Below are 23851 nucleotides of genomic sequence, written 5' to 3' on the forward strand. Positions count from 1 at the left end.
GAGAAGTGCTCTCCCATTGCCTGCCCGGGAAGGAGCACTGCAGGGTGCCAGCTGCCAGCACTGCTCTCAGAGCTCAGGGCCCCTCATCTAAACATATATATGTTCTAATGTTTGGCTGGTGTGGTGGGAAAATGAACATTTGACACAATGACTGGCAATTGCAGAGATTTTCAGTCAGACAGTACCTTTGAAACTGATGACACAAAATTACCACTGGAAATACTGATACCTCTAGAAGTAACATGAATCCAGTTAGGCCTTGAAATACTGAAATATACATTTTTTTACAGTGTGCACTGATGTATAACTCTATACTCTTCACATCGCCCATGAAGCAGGAGGATCAGTGAGTTGCAGTGGGTGTGGCTCTGGGCACGGTGCTGCTGCTCACACAAAATGCCATTTGACTTCAGCAAGAGCTGCAGTGAATGGTTTGTGATCCCTGGTCCACCTGAAGAATTTCCTCATCACTATATGTTACATCATCCAGCCCTGAAACAAAGAGGCTGTGTCCTTTTTTAAGCCTCTGCATGGATGAATCCTTGTACAAGTTTATTCAACTTTTTTACTCAGGTAAAGCTTCCACTGTCACAGCAGAAACTTTATCTGTTGAACATACAAGTAAAACACAAGTTAAGAGTAAAGGAACTTGTAAAAAAGAAGGGGGCTGCTTTCAAAATGTTTAATGTCTGAAGCCATTCCAGGAGTGGGAAGATGAAGAAAATGGAATAGAACTATTTAATCAACAATGTCTTTTCCCTGTGCAATTAAAACTTGCTAAGGAACAGAACTCTTAGTGGCACCATTTCTTATCTCCTTGCACTGCCTCAGAAGACTTTAGTGTGTGCTACAAAGCAGAAGAATCTGCACAGCTCCTAAGAGTAAGACATAAAGCTTTTGTTTTCTTGATCTACTGAACAAAACGTGAACCCAGTGCTCCATTATCCTTTGGTCAGGCAATTCACAAAATATTCCTGTCCAGCCCTGGTAACACTGACACATGAATCTCTGTCTCATGACTTCAATACTCTCCAGACTGGGTTCACCAGTGGCCTGGAACATGGGGCCCCTCTCTGAGTGACTGGCTTGGATCTTAAAATTAGTGGGTGACAAATGGAGGTAAGCAGAAGAGTCACTGTTTTTGCGGATGCATCTTCCATTCTTCTTGCACAGGACTTTGCTACAGAGTTTGGCTGCCGAGGTCACATTAATGACGTAATGTCCTAAGGGTCCATCAATGTACCGTTTCACAGTTGAACAGCTTTCCTGTAGATAATAAAAGGCCATGACACATTTCTCAGTGACTAGCATTATGTCCATATTTATTATATATAAGAAGATATTAGCACAAAACTCTTCTTGGCTGGAGTAACCTGTTGAGATAAATCTTGTTAGATTTATATACTGGAGTAATCTATTGGGTTTAAGTGAGTTTACTTCCATGGGTAAGATTAGCAAAATATTAACATTTACTTTATTGTCTATTTGGGTGCCTGGTAGAAACATACAGTGTTAGACTAGAGAGGAGTCCTAGTAAACAGAAAGAGACTTTATATGCTGATCTGAGACTAACTAGTTCCTTAAGAAGAGATTTCTGGTAACTGCTTACAAGGAGCAGGGCATGGGACTAATAGGTTTTAAAGCACATATTGAGTCACGACTTTGGTCCTGATCTTTCTGACTCCTTCAGTTTACAAGGAGACACAGAATTTTCAGAAACCAGAACAGAAGTTGTTGTAATTGTGGCTAGAAAGTTTCAGTTCAGAGTTCCCTCTTCCTTTGCCCAAGTCAGTGGTGCTTTGCCAGAGGCTTCAGGAGGAGGAGAGCAGGCTGCATGAAAAGAAGAGTGGGCACCAAAGCCCAGCCCAGGTTTAGGAGAGGGCTAGCCTGCTGTGTCTCCTGTGAAACCTCAGTGCAGCCTCCTGACTCCTCCATCACTTCAAGAAGGATTATTTGTGAAAGCCTGAAGAACCTGGGAGGAAGGACTAGTCCTTTTCTTGTAGTAACATTATTTTTCATGTGTCATTTCAACACTAGTGACCAGAGAAAATGACCCCACTCCAGACTCCATTGTTTCTCTGTGGATCTGTACAAACTGCCACAGCTACAAAGTAGAACACAATAACACAAGCTGTGCTTATGTTTTTATGTTACTGCTTCAAAACATGCCTCTTCTAACCTGGATTAATTATTCCACAATACTACAAATGACCTACCCAAAGCAATGTGCTCTGAAGAAACAGGACTTCTCAGCCTAATGAAAGTATAGAACTAACAAGACCTGAAATTAATACTAAGCCATCATCCTCAGTCGCTGGCTGATGACATCAATAAAGATAGATGGATGCTGTGGAGGGTGTGGTGTCAGAGAAAGAGGTATTGAGGTGATTCCTAAATACTAATAAACCGATATGACCTACCTTTGAGCTGGCGTATTGCATACTGCCCCAGAGGACAACTCCAGCTGCTCCCAAAGCTGCACTTTCACCAATGGTACTGACCAGATCTGTCTGAAAAAGAGGGCCAAAACCAGACATCAGGAAACTAAAGATATAAAAATAAAAGTAAAAAAGGACTAGGATATAGGCATCTTTTTTTTTTACCCCCAGAGGAGACACCAGTCCTGTGGTATATTCTTCACAATAAAATTGCTATTTAGTTTAGAAAGCTCTTCTGTGTATCTCCAAAGGTTTGCACAGGTTGCATTCATGGGTGTGACTAATAAATAATGAAATCGTTATAGTTTATTCACAAGGTGTCCTCCAGCCAAGCTGGTCGAGTAAGAATTGAATGATCTGTTTTATCTATCAGTCTTTGAATGATTACTATACCTACGTAGGCACAATTTTTGGCAAGTGATTATAAGTATGATCCCATGTCATTGGATCACCCTTACAGTGTCTAATTGCAGTTGATAGGCTTTAGGCAGGGGTCTAACTTGTGATGATTTAGCCATGCCAATACTGTTACAGAGCTACTGTTCTTACTAGCATGAATACTGTTATTCCAGGAAACATATCTTTGAAAAACAAGCCTCTCCCGGTGATAGATAGTGCCAAATGAGAAAAAAAGTGCACATTAGCATACTGACTTAACCACATCCACTTTTAGAGCTGCACCAATAAGCAGTCAAGTTGTAGAGACAGCAGCATCACAGCTCTACTAGAGCACAGACCGTGTGTAGAACAGGAGTCACTGGTGCTTTGCCAACAACATAGCAATGTATCCTGCAAGTGTTTTAAAGCCATTCCCTAAGACTGTGAATATTGTGTCTAGAGTAATGCAATTAAATCTTAGAAAATATGGAGGAAGAATCTTCTTCCACCCCTAAATTTCAAGACACGATCAAACACATCTAAAACCATTTCCATCTACAATATCTGATTGAAAAGTAATTCCTGATCAGTGTTTGTAATGACAGATATTACAATATGTCTCAATGTGATGAAGACACAACAAATTCCTTTAAAAACTCAGTGGTAGTCTTTGATACAGTCTTTTCAGCTCTTTTAGGAGAAAACAATCCAAAAGACCAGCCAAATTATCACAGTATGATGGTGTCACCTTAGAAATGCAAAATGATAGTGGAAGAACCATATTATTATTGTTAATTACTACTAAATAATTTATTTCACTGTGTAAGTGGTCCTGTTGGTTTACCAATGCATAGTTAAGGAGTTCCCATTCATGAAACATTTATGGCCCAAGAGATATAAAAGAAGCACAGATAAATGCTTTGAAAAAGGGAGAATCCACTGAAGAGTTGAAGACAATTACAGAGAAGTCAGAGTGAGCAGTGACTTTGACCCTTAACTAAAGGTTGGACAAAGCAGTGCAGGAAAACCTGCAGAAGTCTGAAAGAGTAGAGCTTGCCTACTGGCTCTTAGTGTAGGGTTCAGAGTGATATAAAGTATAATTGGTCTCACCTGAAGTTTGTGTTTCTGCTGATCATCCAGGCAGTCTTTTAGAGAATGTCATTACTCTTACAAGTATATAGTCTGTTGCTAATTTTATAAAAGGATAGTGGTGTGGGCTGAAGGTGTTACTTTCATGTGGGAAACGGTGAGGGTTTTTTTTCCTATGGGAATTAATTTATCAGTAAAAAATAAAAAACAGTATGTGAATTAAAGATCAAAATACCAAATGTTAAGAGAACTACAGCCTGACCTCTTGGTAATCAGGATTCCCAGGCTTTCCTCATCTGCAAAGCATTTTAAGAAGATTACCCAGATACAAAGGCTAGACTGTAGTTCTACATTATCCACATGATGACTGAGTGATTTACCACTAACACAGTTCAGATCTCATTAATAAATTGACACATTTTCAGACAGCCGATATAAACAATCAATAGATATTTAACATTGCTGGATGAATTAAGACCTGAGCAAACCCTGAAATACAGATTTTGGTAAGTAATATGTTTTAGGAGTTAGTGTGCTTGACCAAGAGTCAGTAAATCTAGTTTTTATTCCCTCATATCCCACACCTTTTTTTTGTTACTTTTAGAAGTCATTTAGATTCAGATCCACAAAGGGATTTCAGAACTTCACATCTAGTTCATATGGATATAAAATAATCAAAACCAAGAGCATCACCCTTAAAATTCACCTAGTCCTCTGGGTGTGTGAAGACCAATGGCACTGATAATTTCACAACTGAAGCTCCCAAGGCACCTACGCTTCCACTTTCCCACACACCTAGAATTACCACCTTAGCAATGCTGAGAAACCCAGCACTTTTCTCAGGCTAAGGCCAAAATCTGGCATTTGATTGGAAAGTATAGTACTCTAGGGCTGCTTAAGGGACTCTAATAACACCTGCACAGGTGTTGGATGCTGGTGAAAACAGCAGTTCACTGCAAAAAAAAAAATGTATGTGACTTCATTTAAACAATCTCCTTCTACCTTACATTTCCTCTTTTTGTATTCTTTAAAACAAACGTGGAGTGTTGAGTCCTCCCCAGGAAGAAAGAGAATTAGAAAGACACGGGCTGAATTTTTCTCTCTTCTCCCATGATTAGAAGATACATCAGCTCCAGCTAATCCTGGAGTGGGTTACCTTCATCATGAGGTTACAGACCACATTTAGAGGGGTGACATTTCTGTTTCTGATGCCATTTCACTTTGCACCAATTCAATGAAGATTCAAAGAAGAGCAAGAGAAACAAGTGGGAACCTGACTACACCTTATGATGACTTCAGCTTAATAATTGGGTAACTTACTCACAAGGAAAGAAGTAAGATTTCTGACTGTCATTTCTAGGCATAGTTCCATCTTTTACCGAATGACTGACTCATGTTCAGTACCTCAAAAGCCATCAGCATAGAAGGGCTCTTCCCTGAATAACCTATGAACAGAAGGTTGCACCCTCTCTATTTTTGCTCTCTCATACACTTGTTCTTTTTGATCTGGTGATTACCTAACTCCTTCCTGGTGTCTAACACAGGGTGCTGGATTCATCCTGAGCAGGCTAGGAAGAGAACTGAGCCAAGAACTCCCACACCAGAGGTGGGTGCTCTGACCACCAGTCACACAAAGAGGGAGGCGGTACCACCACCCTCCCCTGCCACAGACAGGGTTAGAAAATAAGTTTCACCCCCCATCTAGGTATTTTGAGAAAAGGAAAGATAAGTGCCTCTCATAATGGCTGAGAGTGGCAAATCAGGAACAGAGATAGGGAGCTGCCTCCCTGAAGCCCTGAGTGAGGCATGAGCTCCACCAGTGGCCTCAGACACAGCAGTCCTGGTTTTGGGACTGAACCTAGTGCTGCTTCTCACATAGCACAGCGTGGCATTAGTGGGGGCTCACTGTCATGACTCTTCTGTGTGAGTCTAAGAAGTACCTCATATGGAAGAAAACATGTAAGTTTAAAAAATTTTAGGTATCATTTTAAATATGAGCATCTTGGCATTTGTCTATGTGGGGAATTCTATTTTACTCCTTGTATCAGACCCTCATCCTTCCATGTTAGAGGACTGTCCTGAAGAGGCAACTTTAAGGGTCAGCTGACACTTAGGCTTCTGGTATTTCTCAAAGTGATAAACAAGTCAACAAAGCCTCTTCCCTTCTGATGCTCATTCTCATTCAAGCTTTTGGGGGCAGTGTGAGACAACCAAAGATCCTCAAGATTATGCTGGACTATTTCCGAGTAGACAGCTGATTTGACAGGGAGGAGGAGGCTCTAGTTTCTATCGATGCTCCTCCATATTTCGATCAGCCAAGTCACTGCACTGGACACTAAAAAAAATAGGAGGTTGAGCTAAGCCATTTCAGTTTTGTAGCTTGAGAGGAAACAGGACAGTCAGTTCTAATTACATGTTGAGGAAAGAAAAATAAGTACATCTGTAATCTTTCCTTTAAATTTTGAACAGTCTTAATTACAGACATGCTTTTTCTGTATTTAGGAATGATAGTGCAAGCCTGGCATGGTTGTAGAGAATGGTCTCTGTACACATACACACCTGGTCATCAGATAAAACTATCTATAGGTGAATGGGAGAATTGTTATCCATTATTCATCATTTGTTAGTTGTCCTCCTGCTTTATTAATGACTTCAGCCATCTAGTCAGGAAGCACAGATGCTACTGTGTAACTTCGCTCTCCCACACACTTAGTAGTGAATTGTCAAGGCAGATAGTTTTTAAATACCCAACAGATGGCAAACTGCTTACACGCATTTCCAGCAAATATAGAAACCTTTCATAATGATTGGGATCCCAATTCAGAATTTATAAATTGTTTCCAAGAAAAAAAGCAGGATTAATTTCTCAGATACCTTATGCACAACTCACCTGATTTCCAGGTGCAGTCAGGGTGAAAGGTATAGCATACATAGCTACAGCATCCATTTGGGACCTGGGTCTTTTGTCTTTCTGAAGGTCTGCTAGACCTGTGTCTCTACCTCAGTGACTGACTGACAACGATTCTTTCTATTTTCTTCCACTGTGATATTTACTGTGTACAGAAGGGCTTACACACTAGGCTGGGATGTGTCAGCAATTATTTCTGTGGGACCAGAATGTCACAGCTTTTGCACAGCTTGATGGAGCAGGACAGCGGTTCTCCTGGTCCAGTCCCTGTCAGAGCTCAGGTATCTATTGGCCTACTATGTCAATTTTTCTACAGCCATTTAGCCTGGATGTCATTGTGCTACACTGGCTCCTTTCCTTGTCACAGTCATGCACATTGTTGCTGGAGCCCAGAGGTTTCATGCCTTGTTTGAAGGTTTGGAAGCATCACTTAAGGGCATGTCATGGGTCAAGTGAGAAGCTCCAGTGTAGTCTAAAATCTGAACACACAAAACCATATTTAAAATATCTTGGTGGTTCTGGGCTATGAAGGAAAACAAGAACATTATTTTCTTGATCATTCCTATTTACAGTTTTCTTAAGTGCAACCCTGCAAGTTCCTGGTAGTCCCCAAGCTGTCTGCACAAATGATGTGTATAGTCTGGAGACACGTCAAGCCCTGTCCCCATGGCTGCCTGCAGAGCTGGCTACTGTTCTTATTAGAAAATATGTAGTGGAGCATAACCCAAAGATGTTTTTCTGGCTGTGCAGGGATCTTACCTGGCTGCAGAATTGTAAAGTGATCTTTAAAGTATCCAAAAGTAAATGGCTACATGCAATTGAAAAACAAGACAGTGAGTTAAAGAGTGTAACTTAAGAGGAATGTCACTCCAAACTACCACTGTACTTAAGCTGAAAATAGCTTAAGATAAAACAGTAACTATACTGGCACAGATTTTGATCTCGTGCATAATTGCTAACAACATGTTAGTTTTCATAGCTTTCAGTAACATTCATGGCATTTTTATATCAATCAAGGGATTAATTTCTATTATAAAAATGTATTATTGCATCCTGCATTTGAAAAGTGCTCATTTATTTCATAGCCTGAGTTCTTCAGTGAAGGTGTTCTGGGTGAAATCCTGCCTGTATTGACCTCAGTGGCTCCTTGCCTTCAGTGGGACCTGGCCTTGCTTATTTGTCTGCAATTTCTGAGTCAGCTAGGACCTGCAGTTTCCACATCACACAGAAAACAGCTGCAAAGAGTCCCTGATTACTAAAAACGAGGCAGACAGGATTCATGATTGCTTCTGTGTACCATTTGCTTCCTGGGGGCAGCCTGAAACACTTCTCAGGATGTCAAGGCTCCACTGCACCTCCCCAGCCCCAGCTCCAGGCTGAAGCCACATGTAGTCTGTGGTTTGCTGGACTGACCATTACCTTTTCCCTTGCCCCTTCTCTCCCTTTTTCTGTTCTGGTTTGAGTCAAGAACTTGTCTCTGGCAGCAGCAGAAGTGAGCTGTCATGCAGCTCTCTGTAAACCAAAAAGAGAGAGCAGCCCCAGACACCCTTAGCCGTTGAGGGATTGTTTCCATGAGCTCCCTGCCCCAGATTTCCTCCCCTCCCATGGAATTGATAGTGATCAAAGAAAAACTTCTGTCACTTGGGACAACTGCTGGAGAAATGAATAAGCATGTGTACCTCTCTATTATGTGCATAAACAAAAAGTCAGAGCCACAATCGTCATTCCATATCAAAGAAAGTCTGGGATTTGTACACATATATGTTTGCCATCAATGTTGTGGCCACTATATATTTATTGCACTTGATCACTGGTTGAAGGAACACTGCATGACTCAAAAGCTTGGTTTCTTTATTAAAGGAATTCCACAGTGTCAGCACTAAATGTTGGATCATGAAGATATATGAACTTGTTGCACCTCTGAAAAGTGAGATGGCCAGTGCTCATCTTGCAGGAGTTGGGAACTCCAAGCCAGACTAGTTTACTTGACTGGTTTATTTCTATGCTGAATGAATTTACATTTGGGTAAAGAAACAAAAAAGCCCTGAGGCTCCTTTCTCATGAAAGTTTATCTTTCCATTACACTAATTAGTTCTAAACTTCACAAAAATTTGTCAAGTTCCTTTCACAAGCTGTCCTGAAGAATTAAAATATCAGAATGAATCACTTCCTTAAGGAAATTATTTCTTTGTACTTTCTTTCTAAATTACCCTCATTAAAAATATACAATGTTATCCTACAAAAGTAGACCAAAGCACTGCAATATTAACTCTTGAATGGTGCATAGTTTTGCACTTTCACTACAGTACTTCCTTTTACAGGGGCTGCCTTAAACATGAAAAAAAAAAAAAATGCATAAGTGCTTTTATACAAGGAAGACTTTTAGACAGCATTTTTTCTAAGAGGCTGCTTCTAATCTCTAAATTTCTAAAGTCTCTCTGCTTACCTCTGTTAAAACATGAAAAGTATAGGCATAAAATGGTCTGGAGTAAACAAACACAGGCAAAACGTAGTCTTTTCTAGCAATTGAGGCAACACGTATTGCCTCCTTAACCCGATAGTGAACAAATTTTAGTGCATTTGGACTTGACTTCAGTATATAATCCAGGTATATAGAAGGGTAGAGAGCAGTGCTTTCCTTCCACAGCCAAAGCAGGAGGTCATTGCGGGAAGACTCAATGGCTGGGCATTTCCCTGTGTATGTTTGCGGGTGTTCTTTGTAATCATAATTGTAGCAGTCTGGATAAAGATAGTAACCCCACAAACCATTTGGCCTCATATGCTCAGCCAGAAGGATGGTGTTGTTCATAAAACTCTTGCCAGCATTTTCAAATTCCTCTTTAGCCACTTTCCTTACTTTGTCCTCTGACCATTGCGGATGCCGTCTCCTAACCATCTCAAGAGATTTATTTCTATAAATGCTTTTATTGCCCCAGTTCCTATCCCACTGGGGTCTCCAGTTTTCCCAGTCAATGACTGCAAGTCCCTGAAATTTCTTCATGGGTATGCAATAGTCTATGTCAGACTTTGCTTTATTAAGGTGTTTGATAAGACTTTCATTCTGGGGCACCCCTCCATTGACAGGATCTCCATTATCTGAGTAGTAGGGATAGTATCCCAAATGAGTGTGATAGAAGATTGTCACATTGGACCCACTCAAAGTCTCATTGGTGTTGGATACAATGTCAAAAACACTGAGATCCAGGTCCACCTTGTACCGCAGCCTGCACTGCTCGGTCGGTGCATTCCAAACAACCATGAAAGGCTTGTGCAGAACCAGAGGTGCCCGTGCCGGCTTCAGCAGCTGAGCATCAACTGTAGTAAGCAACGCCATCACTGCTAACCATTTGACCCAAACATCCATGGTAAGTTTTTTTCTAGGAAATTGTTATGATGTGTCCTTGAAAACAAAAATGAGAGAAGATATGTTAGAAGGTCAGTAGCCACCCTGGAGGCAGATAGGATGACAAAGGGATGTCTTTTGGTTGCTTTTGTTAACATTATACCCAGCGCAAACAGAGAAAAATGCAAAACTGTGATCTCGTAAAAATTAAGTCTAATTTCAAATGCTTTGAAAGACTTTTTGGTAGACTTTGCTGCCCAGAAGTATGTTCTGATGCTCAGCTTTTTTTTGCTTTCCTTCTCACTCAGACACCTCCCACGGTTGATTCAGACCTTTCCTTAACACTTATTTGCTCTCCGATGTCTACAAAAAAATGAGTTAATAAAAGAATAACCTAAAACAACAGTATAAAAAAGAATCTGCTGCTCATTTGAGTTTTCAGCTTCCAAGCATGTTCTGCTATGGTCAGTCTGACTTGCCTAGAACATCATCACAGTGGGACTAATGCCTTCTTTACTATTTGTATATGCTAATGGTTACAATACAAAAGGTAATTTAAACAAAAAGTGGACACTTCTATCTCGCACAGATTAACCACGAGAACTCAGAAACACTGCAATTTTCAGCATATCTGAAAAAAGTATATTGTTATCTACCCCTGAATTTAATTTTAATATTCTAAATGAATAGATGCAAGAGTGATAATTAATCTGCAGGCTAGAAGGGTGATATTATTAATAACTTAATGGTTTAAGCTACTTATTATACTGAAAGCAAATTAGATATCAATATGTTAAAGAAAATTAATTACATTAAGTGGATCTGAACTAGCTGGAAAAGCATGCTGTATCTTTGAAAAAAGGGACCTAGTCTGTAGAAGTGGGGGTTTATTAGTATTATTTTTTCTTTTAAGGTCTGATGTTTTCCCTGGCAGTCACACTGGCTTGGGGATAATACTACTCTGGGAGCCATCAGAGCTGCAGGGCTGCTGGCATCCCGGGCACCCACATCCCCACTTTGCACCCCGTGGGGCAGCTATTCACCTGCTGCCCACAGTTGGCTGCTCTGGAATTTGCCCCTGCTACTACCTCTTTCCCAAGAAGCACAGCTCAAGTCTGTCCTGGGTTTGTCATTCAGGTCTCTTTGCTGGGGAATACAGTACCTATTGTTGGTGCTGATGAGCAAACACTACATGGTGGGGTCCAACTGATATATCAGCTTGAATCCAGAGATCAAAAAAATTGTTTGCTTTATGAACATTACTGCATCTATAATATGACATGGTTTATCCTCTCAGTTGTTATCTTTTATCATTCATCTATCAAGTTTCTCCATTTTAGTCACATGTTAAATCACTGCAATCACTGTCTGCATTGCAGGTTCAATTCATGCACTATCCATGTGAATTTTAAATGTCCTGAAACTGGATATTTCCCTATTCTTACATCCATTTTTAATGATTTCTTTCCTTACCTGTAAAGTTAGACCCAAGTTATCATATTGTAATTAGCCTAGATTCACCTGGCCCTGGTATTTTCTCACTCAGTTAACATCAGTTAATCACTTAACTCCCTTCCTAGACAAGGAGAACTCTTCACCTGTATCAATCCATTAGTTCACATCTAGGATCCCTTAGGTTCCTTGCTTTCCAAAACAGTACAGTCAACACACCACTCTAAATACTAGATTTTGTAATACTCCTTGGATATTACCTTTTAATCTGTAATGGGATGCCAAATCTACAGGATGGCTACACGTACCCCTATCCAAATCTGCCAGCAGGCTTATTAAAGAAAAAAAACTTTTCCACTGTTTGAAAATTTGCTGGCTCTCATAAGTGATATAATCCAGGATTTCTCTCCCTGTCATTTGTCCTTCCTTGACATTCTTCCATCCTCTGGGATGCTTGATGTTTCTTTTCCTATCTGCCAATGCTGTCCTGATTTTCGGCCTTTCCCTTAAGTCTCTACTTTGTCTTTTTATCTCCTACAGAACAGCCTTTCTCTCCTCTATCCCCAATCTTGTGTTTTTGTGTCCTCAGTCCCAGAAAAGCATTGAGTCCCCCCAACCAGTGGTCTGGCACAAAGAGCACTTTCTCAAGAGGTGGAGGAAGGCAATTTGCATTAAGCAATGGCTCAGGATAGTGAGTGGAGAGCAGACTTCAAGAAGCCACAAGGCAAGACTCCCCAGGAGCAAGCCCTCATTAGCAAGATAGAGATTTATGCTCCTGTTATTTCCTCACCGGCTCTCTGGATGCCTAAATATAGGTTTAGCACCCAAGTTTTAAAACTTTGCTCACATCCTTGAGCAAAATGGGCCATTGCTAGAGGTCATCAAGCTGGTACTGTGTACAAGCATGCCTGTTGGAAAAGGATGCCAGGTTATTTTCTCTCCACTGATCTGTTGGAAGGAAGTCTTATGCTTGCAACTGGTATTTCTTTCTCTGTTTTCCTGCAGAGTCTTGCATAATCATCTAAGTAATGTCATAGGCTGGGGGGGGGAAGAAAAAAAAAAAAAAAAAACACAAAAAACGCCTTTCTCTTCCTGTTTTATAGAAACTGATGAATGTATCACAGTACTTCGCGCTCCTTCTTTGATGCAGCAAACTGACAGTACATTTTTAAGTGCTTTTTCATGATTTGGACTGGATTGCTTTGCAGTACATGAGAACAAGCCCGTAATATAAACAAATATTTTCTCAAAAAGTGGTAGCTCAGATGAAATGGGAAGAGCACCAGCAGAGAAAGAAAAGATCTTTAGTGAATTTCTGTGTAAGAAAAGATTTGGGAAAAGATCCCAGCTGCCTATTCCTACAATCCAAATGCTGATATTGTTCAGCCTTGTGTTATTATGTACATATAATTAAATCATTTTGTCAGGTATTAATGACTAATACAGTACAGTTCTTGTCTAGATCTGACAGCTCTAGGCATTACAACATTGCAGATAATAAATCATAACAGAGATAGGCCAGGAAATAATAATGCAAGATAATTTTAATTTATATTTTTAGTTCCTGGCCAATTCTTGCTGCTGTCCCTGACAAGGCTTTAAATCACAGAATCACAGAAAGGTTGAGGTTGGCAGGGATCTCTGGAGGTCATCTGGTCCAACCCCTGCTGAAGCAGGATCACCTAGAGCCGGTCACTCAGGACCATGTACCAAACACAAATGAGAAAAGGAAAATGTTTATCTCAGGACATGTTGAATAATTCTCGAGGGTCTTTTGACTGGATTAACCAAATCTCATTGAAGTTGTGAAGAAGCCTGATCACCTTGCTCAGCTATAGGCATGTAGAAGTCTACATCTGCAAGCTGAATCCCACACAAAAGGGCAGGAATCTGTCTAAACCTGTTCAAGCTGTTTAGAAGTTAGGGGTCTGGTCAAGGACAGTCATTCAGAGTCCTCCAGTGAATACTGGACACTTCCCAAAGCTACTATAAATTCCATATTTAAAGCTATATGGAATTAGTCACCCAGCTATCTCCATTAACCTAGAAAAAGAGGTGATAAGTGCCTAGATAACATGCCTACCTTTTAGATGGCTAAAGTATCTCATTGCAAATCATCTCACTTTTTCTGCTACTTTCTAATACACACAGGAGACATTGCCATATACACAATTCCTTAAAGAGGAGACAATTCCAAAATATTGTCCTTTGAAAAAGTTCCAATCCAGTTGCATTAATCTGCAATTAATTCTGATGTTATGTGTACATGGGAATTCAATCACAGATGCTTACTTTTTCTTTAAAAAGGCATCTGAAGCAAAGTGAAAAAAGTTTTCAAAGAAACATGTAGGCCTATAGTTCTAAAAGGGGAAAATAATTTATCTGTTGTTTCACAAATGCACAAAAGAACCTCTAAACAAGAACAAAACATCTTTTATTATAATTTCCACTGCTGTATCTTTGGACTATGGCCTTTTTAGTCTCATGCATGGGCACTAATTGGACTGCTTTAATCCCTGTTTTTTAATGAGCAGATAAATTAATGATCTCTCCTTGAAGCTCATTATCAACCTTGATTCAAATTCTCCTGTTTTTCTGATTCAGTGACATATTATTATGGTTAATTTAACTTTCCAAAGATGCACATAGCTTTCTGAGGCACTACAGTGTTTTCAGAGTAGAATCTGTTCTCAGTGTTTCTGCTCTATATTCTAAAAACAAAAATGAATTCTTCATAAGTGAAAGAAGTGGGGCTTGATCACAAATCCATTGAAGTTGATGAGAAATTTTTTACTGTATTCAGCAAACTTTGGATCATGTTCTGACTGCACAATATAACATATTTTCTATTTTGCATCAGTTTCTGCTATGCAGTTTAGGATGAAGCGGGTTATGGCTGGATTTCAATATATCCTTTAATAACTGTGGTGAAACTCACCATTTCTTGAATAGAAAAAACGAGTTAATTTCTTCATCATTTTTGTAAAAAAGAAACAAGGGAATGTTTGCTTTTCCCAAGCAAATGCAGTTAACTTAGTCCAACCTTTATTTCAACTGTATTTACTGGTCAGAATTCCACTATATTTCCAAATAGTTGATAACAGCTGAACTAGACATCTTGATTGTACACTTTGATTACAAAGTAAACAGCTTAAAATTAGTAAAAATATAGACTCTCACCCTGAAGAAATCTATTTGCACACAATGTGTTCCAATACAGCCCAATGGTGTTCTCCAGATTGTCAGTTCTGGTTTTTATTGAACATCCCAGTGTTCTTTGCACTGTAACACATGATGTTACAGCTGGTACTTTTGATTATGATCCATATGTTGGTCATATAGCCAGCCAACAAAACTTCATAATAGTCAGCAAATGCATCCTCTCATTTCATACTCATCCGTATGCTGACTTTTCAAGGAAGTATAATCCATACAATTAGCTATAATACCATTCTGTGTTTTCATCTTCTGCTGAGTTTAATTGTTCTTGATGCCCAAGGTTTATAATCTGTTCTGGATGAGCAGCTCATTTGTATGGACATACTCGCTATCCAGATTTATCTTGCAGGAGTGGGACATTTTAATTGTTTTGACTACCTATGCAGTTTAATGACAATGGACAACAAGATAAGAATTGCTCTTCAATTAAATAAGCATTTCATAAAACTTATAAATCGTTCACCGTATACTTTGGTTAACAGTTGATGTTCTGGAGACTTCATTTCGTTATCATTCTTTACCTGTCAGATGCAAAACTTACAGGATACCTATGTCATTTTGTACTCGTTTTGAAGAAATCAGTGTAATTACTCCAGAGCTATAATAGCAAAGTATGACATAAGGGGAAAGAGATTTTAAGCAGAAGTTTCAATGAAGCACAGAAAGTATGTAGATTTAGACCTAATTTCAAGTAGTATTAAAAAAGATGGTTTAGTTGACATTTCAGTATTTCTGAAACATCGTAAAGATGGCCTTAAAAACTAAATCATATTAAAACTGTAACACCTGGAAGCCCATATCCTATGACTAAGTTGGGCTTATCTATCTCACTCCTTCAGTTCAGACAGGGAAGGGAAAACTACACTTTCAGTTTTAAAACTGTTGAAATGTATGTAATGTCATGTGCCGTAGGAAAGTAAGAACTCACAGACATGTAGTTTTACCTGTGAAATATAAGTTAGGCTGCACATCTTTCACTGAATTCTGTAATTATTTCAGAATTCAGAAACACACTTTGAAAAAAAAAATCTGGAGTTCCTATAGTAACAGCCACTCCATATTCCCTCATTAACTGGTATCTGACTAACATAATTTAAATGCAGAATAGAAAAGAAGTACAGTTAAATTCTAGAGGAAGGGCAATTTTTTCAACAGAAAGGAGTCATGCTTTGTGGCCTAAACGAGATTTGCAACACCTTAACAAGCTTGCTTTCAGCCTCTCATATGCACTATTGACTCCTGTCTTGCAACAGCTGAGTGTAGCACTGTACTTTCTTTCATTGTAGACACACATTCATTTTAACTAGTATTTCTCATATCTGTAAAGAAGCATTTTGCTTGGAAAAGAAATTAAATATGATTACACTAAAAAAGGAAATTAATGTAACTGGATTGTTTGCATTCCACTGAGGAATGTGCAAAATTGGCAGCTAAAAGAAATGTCCTTTTTTGAACATAGGCTGACCATGTTTGGGGTAGAAATTATTATTGTGGCTAAGAAATATGGACATTTCAACTGTATTTAAACATTTTTTCCACCATAAAATCACATTCGAAACTACCTTGTAAATAACTTGAAAAATCTTGTGCATTGATATGTTATTCTCTATGAGGTATGATTTATATGCACACAATATGCATTTACAAGATACCATGTGTTTATCTACACATCTATGTATATTTCTCTGTCTTCTTGGGAAATAAGGGAAAGACCAAATCTGTCCATCCTGTCTCTGTCTTGCTCCCTCTCTGCTGTTATTTTTTGGTTTCAAAAATATGTAAAAAGTCTTACTTTTTCTGGTTCTGTTGAAAAATTACTTGCATTAGATAAGTTGGTAAGACAGACACAGACTGCCTATCTATCCTGAATCCTTCTATGGTCCAAAAGTGTAAAACTGCATTAGAGGGAGATTATCATAGAATCATAGAATACTAGGTTGGAATGGACCTCACAATCATCTGGTCCAACCTTTCTGGCAAAAGCCTGGTCTAGACAAGATGGCCCAGCACCCTGTCCAGCTGAGTCTTAAAAGTGTCCAGTGTTGGGGAATCCACCACTTCCCTGGGGAGATTATTCCAGTGGCTGATTGTTCTCATTGTGAAAAATTTTCCTCTTGTGTCCAGTCAGAATCTCTCCAGGAGTAACTTGTACCCATTATCCCTTGTCTTTTCAGTATTCACTGTATCCTCACAACTACCGGTTTTCAGTCTCTTGACTCACATTTCTTCCTAATTCTCAAGCTCTATTTCTCAGACTAGATTCCAAGTTAAAAAGTGAACAGAAAAATAACACTAAAATATTTGCAGTCTTCCATACAGATCATTAAAAGTACAAAAATGAACATACAATTGACTTTTTCCTTTGTAATTCATATTACAGTTCACTCCCAATAGGTGAACAGAGATACCAGGTTGCAAGGCATGAAGTAGCATCCCTTTATTTTTGTACAAAATATGTGAAAAGAAATTCAAAGAGCGAGGAGATGGGGATTCAGGCCTATGCTATCACTGCTGACATTTTTGTAAACTGTGGATTATTCATTTTAAAGCAAATGGAAAATGCTAGAGGACATTCTTGTGTGCATATCACAGTTCTACAGTAAGTCATGTTTGGGCCAGAGATCTGCTTAGGCATTTCCTGTTTATCTTTATTATTTCTGTTATGTGCAGCTTGTGTCATGCCTTAAACTAGAGAAAAGACTGCAAAGAAGCATGGGAATAAAAAGGAAAATAATTGGTATTGAAAAGATATTCTTCTCGTGGAATGCATAATTCTTCTCTTCTATTAAAAATAATGATTTTAGTACTTCATGTGTCCTGGTCTATCCTAATCTACCTGTAACATCTTTTCCGGATAGTCATTAGAGGCCACACTCTTACATCTTCACACACATAGTTTCTTATGTCAAGTCATCGCATGAGTACCAAGATGACTGAGGGCTACTCAGCACGATAAATGGTGATGGGATTTCACCCCACCCTTGCCTGTAGGACTGGTTTCATAGAAATATAAATCACTCCTTAAACTATTTTCACCCAGTTATAAACCTTAATAAAACCAAGAGACTCGTAACTTCTAATTTCCAGTGTGACTTTTCATTTCCAGAATGACAGAGGTTTTGGTTGTTTTTAAAAGCGAGAAACAACAGTGCAGGTTAGTGAAGGGCAGAAACGTGGGGCTATCCCAGCTCCCTGGTACCAGTGCCAAACCCTTGGCGTAATCTGCAGCCAGCTGCATTCATTCTGCTGGGCTTTGCCATCAAAAGTGCTCTTTTGTCCATGCAGTTAAGGCTTGGGCTCTGGTCACTTCCAGATCTCACAGAGACAATTAAAGACACCTGCAGCCGAGTGTCACCAAAGCACCACTGGTAAAATATTTGACCTTTTCCCTTCCACATGTGCAGTTTAGGCAGCCTAAACATCTACTGGTCCAATGCTCCAGAGCTGCAACAACTCTGTAAATTGTCCCAAATGCCTTCACATCCCATTTTTGGAGGCTGCATCCTCTTTTTTTTTTTTTTAATCTGGCCGTTCAAGGCTGGGTACAGCCTGCTCAATCACAAATGGGCGTGTTGGGGTCAGCTTGTCCTTGTTTTGTGCTCACATACAAGCAGTAGAGACTGCCAGGGCTGGGGATTTCCTTCCCTCCTGGCTCTTCTCCCTGACTGCCCTACTGCCTTTAACACAGGGACCCCAAACTGTTTTTCAAACATTAATTCTTCCTGCTGGAGAGAAAAACGTTCCCTATTGGGATACTGAAACTTTTCAGTGATTTACTAGAAAATCAGTGACAGAAGGAAAATTAAGATACAGGTCATGGTTCCCAGTACTGTTTCAGCTAAAAGACTGCCCTGTCATTTTAAATCACTGCAGATTATTGATGATACTTTGAATACCAGGGAAAGATAAAGTAATATGGTTTAAATCTGTCTGTGCAATAAAGGGAGATTAAAAATATATGTGCCACAAACAATTTTTCAATTGCTGAAGGATTGAGTAAAAGAAGTATTTTTTGAGTGGATGAAACTATATAAAATCTAGAGTATTATACCAATTTATGTATCTAATACATGAATTTAGAGTGCATTTTATAGAAAAGCTTGATGTATTGATATTTTCAATTCCATTCCATCTGCTTCTATTGCATTATAAATTGGAGACAAACATACTTTAGAAAAAATATTCTCAATGTTTAAAGTTGTAAAGTTTATGTTAAAAGTAGAACCTTTTATATGCAATTTTAGTATTTATTTCTTCCCAGTATGCAAAGAATAAAGGGGAAAAAATAAATTTGTTTTTTTTGCCTTCTCAAGGAGCCATATTGTCAGAGCTACTAAAGCCTTAATTCCCTGAATAATTAAGACTAATGTCCTTCAGCAGTGTTCAGTACACTGTTCTGGCTCTGGCCCCTGATGGGTGAAAATAAAAGTGCCTACAAACAGTATTCTGAAAATAAGTTCTTACTGGTTTATAGATTTTCCTTTTAATTTATTACTAAATACTTTTAACTGAAGATCATGAACATTAATTGGCACTAACAGAATACATCCTACCTTCTAGCATGTAATTTTAATAGCTTCTAAGAATGTATGAATGGGTAATACTGTACAATAAATAATGCATGAGTTTACATTGTTGTGGAGCATTTAAAATAGTTTAGCTTCTTTCACACCATCTGCTTAATTCACATATTCATTTTCTGAAAGTTTTATTGTTATTAGGGGCACTTATAAAAGAGAAAATTAAGTTGAATTGATAACATAGAGAATCCTTACAATCAGGCCTTGGCTTATTCCTAAGAAAATGCTGTAAGCTAAATTAACTTTAGCTCTCTTGAAAATAAAATCTGCTTTCAGATGGTGTAATTCAAGAAAATTCAATTGAAATTAATTGAGGGGTGTACATCTGGAAATATTCCAGTTGAATTAATGGAGTTATTAAGCATTTATAATCTTGTGAGAGGAAAAATGTGTCCTTTAGTCAGCTAAAAAAACCTAATATGTTGGCAAATGCTTAAATCAGTTGTGTATTTCCACTATAAATCTCTGCTTGCAGTAAATAATTCCTATTCTTTGGATAACACAAGAGGAAATATTACACTTTGCCGAACAGAAACTCAGGACAATTTGAAAAATATGTGTAAAGCATTTGAGGTGAAATTAACTTCAGACTTTATTTGCATGCCAATACACAGCTTGTCTGGCATCTACATTGTCTCATATAAATGAATTAAATGTACCTCTAGCTCTAGAAATAACCAGAACAATATATTAACACAAATCATTAATAAACAGAACTCATTGTCAAACAAGTAACTTCATCCTTTTTTGGGCTCCTTTTGAGATAATTTTAAAACACACTGCTTGTAGGTGGTGGACTGCCTTACTGTGAGTCGTCTTGAAACAATTACCCTGAATGTTTTGCTTCTAATGAAAGAAGGTTTTTTTACTTTTCATTTGGGATTAAATACACGACCAACATATGAGTACTTTCTAGATGTGTAGCGTTGCATACACAGCCTGGTGCATTTAAGTATTAAATTCATTAATATAACTCTGAAATACCTTTAAAGTCAAAACAATACTCTTGTTTTTCAAATGTGAATTTTATTCACAGAGAGCATTTCAAAATCAGTTTTCTAATTTAAAATGGCTATTACACATTGGAGTGTAAAGCACCAAATAGGTATTTGACAGAAAAAAAATAAATAAAATATAGTCCAGAACTGACATGCTACAGAAAATAACACAGAAAGCCTTCCTAATCAGTAGACTCTAAGCAGATGTGAAAACTTTATCTTTATTGATTATTAATTAAGTAAATAACATGGCACTTACCTCTATGAAATCAGTGAACAGCAGAAAACTTTGGTGGAACAATTTACAACAGCTGATGTCTTTGTCCCCGGAATGTGCTCTTCCTAATGAGTGGGCTTTTAACTAATGAGAAACTGAGGGCATCTGAAGATAAGGGCAGAATTTTACCTAAACACTCATCATGTCATTGCAAAATAAGTAAATAAATTCATTCAAAGGTGAGCAATATTACTTGTAAGCAGCCTGGGTCTTGCTATAATAATTTTGTATCACCTACTTTTATGGCCTGGTAAGGGAACGACTAGACTGGTGTTTGAGAATTAAATTGTGGTTTGAGAGTTACATGCTCTGGACTCAGCAGCAACAGACATTAACAGCAGGGACAGCTTGGTCACTGTGGCACAGGGAGAAGAGGGAGAAGTAGGGGTGCTTGCAAAACCAAGTAAACAAGATACTTCAAGAAGAGTTATTTTAAAGAACTGGCTGGATGGCTGGACCCAAAGAGTTGTGGTGAATGGACTTAAAGCCAGTTGGCAGCCAGTCACAGGTGGTGTTCCCCAGGGCTCAGTATTGGGGACAATTCTGTTTAATATCTTTATCAATGACCTGGATGGGGTTATCGAGTGCACCCTCAGTAAATTTACAGATGATGCCAAGCTGGGCTGGAGTGTTGATCTGCTTAAGGGTAGGAAGGCTCCACAGAGGGATCTGGACAGGCTGCATCGACGGACTGAGGCCAATTGTATGAGGTTCAACAAGGTCAAGTGCCAGGTCCTGCACTTGGGTCACAACAACCACATGCAATGCTACAGGCCTGGGGAAGAGTGGCTGGAAAGCTTCCCAGTGGAAAAGGACCTGGGAGTGTTGGTCGACAACCAGCTGAATATGAGCCGGCAGTATGCCCAGGTGGCCAAGAAGGCCAATAGCATCCTGGCTTGTATCAGAAATAGTGTGGCCAGCAGGGACAGGGAAGTGATTGTCCCTTTGTGCTCAGAACTGGTGACACCACACCTCACATACTGTGTTCAGTTTTGGGCCCCTCACTACAAGAAAGACACTGAGGTGCTGGACCGTGTCCAAAGAAGGGCAACAAGGTTGGTGAAGGGTCTAGAGCACAAGTCTCATGAGGAGCAGCTGAGGGAATTGGGGTTGTTTAGCCTGGAGAACAGGAGGCTGAGGGGAGACCTTATCGCTCTTTACAGCTACCTGAAAGGAGGTTGTAGCAAGGTGAGTGTTCATCTCTTTTCCCAAGTAACAAGTGATAGGATGAGAGGAAACAGCCTCAAGTTGTGCCAGGGGAGATTTAGATTAGATATTAGGAAAAATTTCTTCACTAAAGGGTTGTCAAGCATTGGAACAGGCTGCCCAGGGAAGTGGTTGAGACACCATCCCTGGAGATATTTAAAAGACACGTAGATGTGGCACTTAAGGACATGGTTTATTGTGGTGGACTTGGCAGTGTTAGATTAACAGTTGGACTCGATGCTCTTAAGGGTCTTTTCCAAACTAAGTGATTCTATGATTCTATGATTTGGGCATAAACCTCCCTGAAACTTAACCTGAAGCGCTCAGTCTTTACTATTCCCTGAACATGACACCTGCAAGCAGACCCCAGGGACTGCCAGTTCCTGATTCCAGCAGCTGAGTGCCGTGGGATGGTGTGAGTGACCAAAGCAGGGTAGAAGGGGCTAGCAATATCACAGCACCCTCCTGTGCTCCTCAAAGAGGCTGTTAAAATGATTCAGCATGACAACAGCTTAAACAGCTACATCTTACCTCAATGACCAGTCAAAACCCCATCAGATATATAGGGATGGATAAAAGGAGTCCCTACATATAGAGGTATGATGGTCAAGGTCATTTGTGTGTCATAACAGTGCAGACAAGGAGGTCAGAAATGTCCACATGCCCAGATGGAAACTGTGAAGTGTAAAAGAAGGAAACCCCAGGTTTCCTCATCTTGTCAAGAATGACTGTTGCCAGTTAAGTATTAAATTTGAAATAAATACAGGAAACAAGTACAGAGAATTACTGGAACAACTACAGACGTTTTTGTTGTTGTTGTTGCCACATTTGCCTCCAAACCTGCACAGTTATTTGAATTAAATAGGAAACAAGTATCTCCCTGAGCCCTGAAAATAATAAAGGCAAGTTTCCTATGGGCTTGTGTCTCATCCTTGACGGGGCTCCAAACTAAGCTTTCCCAAGGCTGAGGCATGTACAAAAGATCTCTCCTGCATTGGTTCTCTGGCTTGCAGCCTGACTCCATTTTTTTTCTTGCCTTTTATTCAGCAGATGGTTTCCACCAATGGACAGAGATGAGATGGTCTCTGAGACCTGAGCCCCTCCCGAGTGTCTGGCTGATGTTTGCTGTCAGGGAAGGACATGCAATTACAGAGACAGACAGACTTGTTCCCACATCTACACACTCTGCGAGGTCTTTAGCATCCCTTCTACAATGGGAAAGGCTGAAATAACTTCTCGTTACTGACTGTTGTCCAACACTTTCAGTAGATATGCTAGAGTGTGCATTTAACAGCTGTCCCAGCCATGCCACAGGTCAGACAGTGTACCCCTGTCACGTTTCTGAGGTGCCCCTGAGCACCCATCCACAGTCCGGCAGCTTCCCATCCCGGAGCACAGCAAGCAGGCTCACCTGGCCAGAACGTCTTTTCCTGAGCACGTGCCAGGACTCAGCAACAGCTTATTCAAAACAAAGAGTAACTTGTTCACCTAAAATAGAACATAGGGCACAGGGTAAAATTAAACAGACAACTTTTTGTATTTGGCCTTATATCCATCTTCCTTTTTAAGCCATTAGAAAGGTCTCTTCAGCCCAATCACTTCAGCCTGTAGGCTCAGGAGAGGACACCAACCTGACACATGTGTGAAATGCCTCTTTCTCAATGTGTTTCTAGGTGCATCTTTCCCTTGGATGGTGGCTGCTAACCCAGGTGTTGCGCACCTCTCCCTTACTACACCCTTACCCTATTTGTAAGGGTTAGCATCCCCTTGGAGCCTCAGCTCTAAACAGCTCAACTTTGCCAGCCCTGCAGTGAAACCCCGCCTTTCCTTTCATTCTTGTTCTGGGTCTCATCTCATTCCACTAAAACATTTTTCTTTTTCTTATCCTGCACCCAGGAGGAACAATATGAAGCAAACTGAGGCACAAATGATGAGGAATTGATTTCCATTATTCTCTTTGTTC

At 39.5% G+C, this 23851-nt stretch overlaps 1 protein-coding gene across 1 annotated transcript; it reads right to left on the bottom strand.

Moving 5' to 3' along the window:
- Window positions 1-837: 837 nt before the first annotated feature.
- LOC141943684 (hyaluronidase-1-like) lies at window positions 838-20890 on the bottom strand. Its single transcript, XM_074869340.1, has 4 exons — window positions 20665-20890; window positions 9260-10213; window positions 2421-2510; window positions 838-1266 (listed from the first exon to the last, which is right to left on the bottom strand). The coding sequence occupies exons 2-4, from the start codon at window positions 10175-10177 to the stop codon at window positions 838-840; spliced, it is 1437 nt and encodes a 478-aa protein (XP_074725441.1). The 5' UTR covers window positions 10178-10213; window positions 20665-20890.
- Between the last annotated feature and the right edge of the window lie 2961 nt (window positions 20891-23851).

This window comes from Strix uralensis, chromosome 5 (genome assembly GCF_047716275.1).
Source record: "Strix uralensis isolate ZFMK-TIS-50842 chromosome 5, bStrUra1, whole genome shotgun sequence".
Lineage (NCBI taxonomy): Eukaryota > Metazoa > Chordata > Aves > Strigiformes > Strigidae > Strix > Strix uralensis.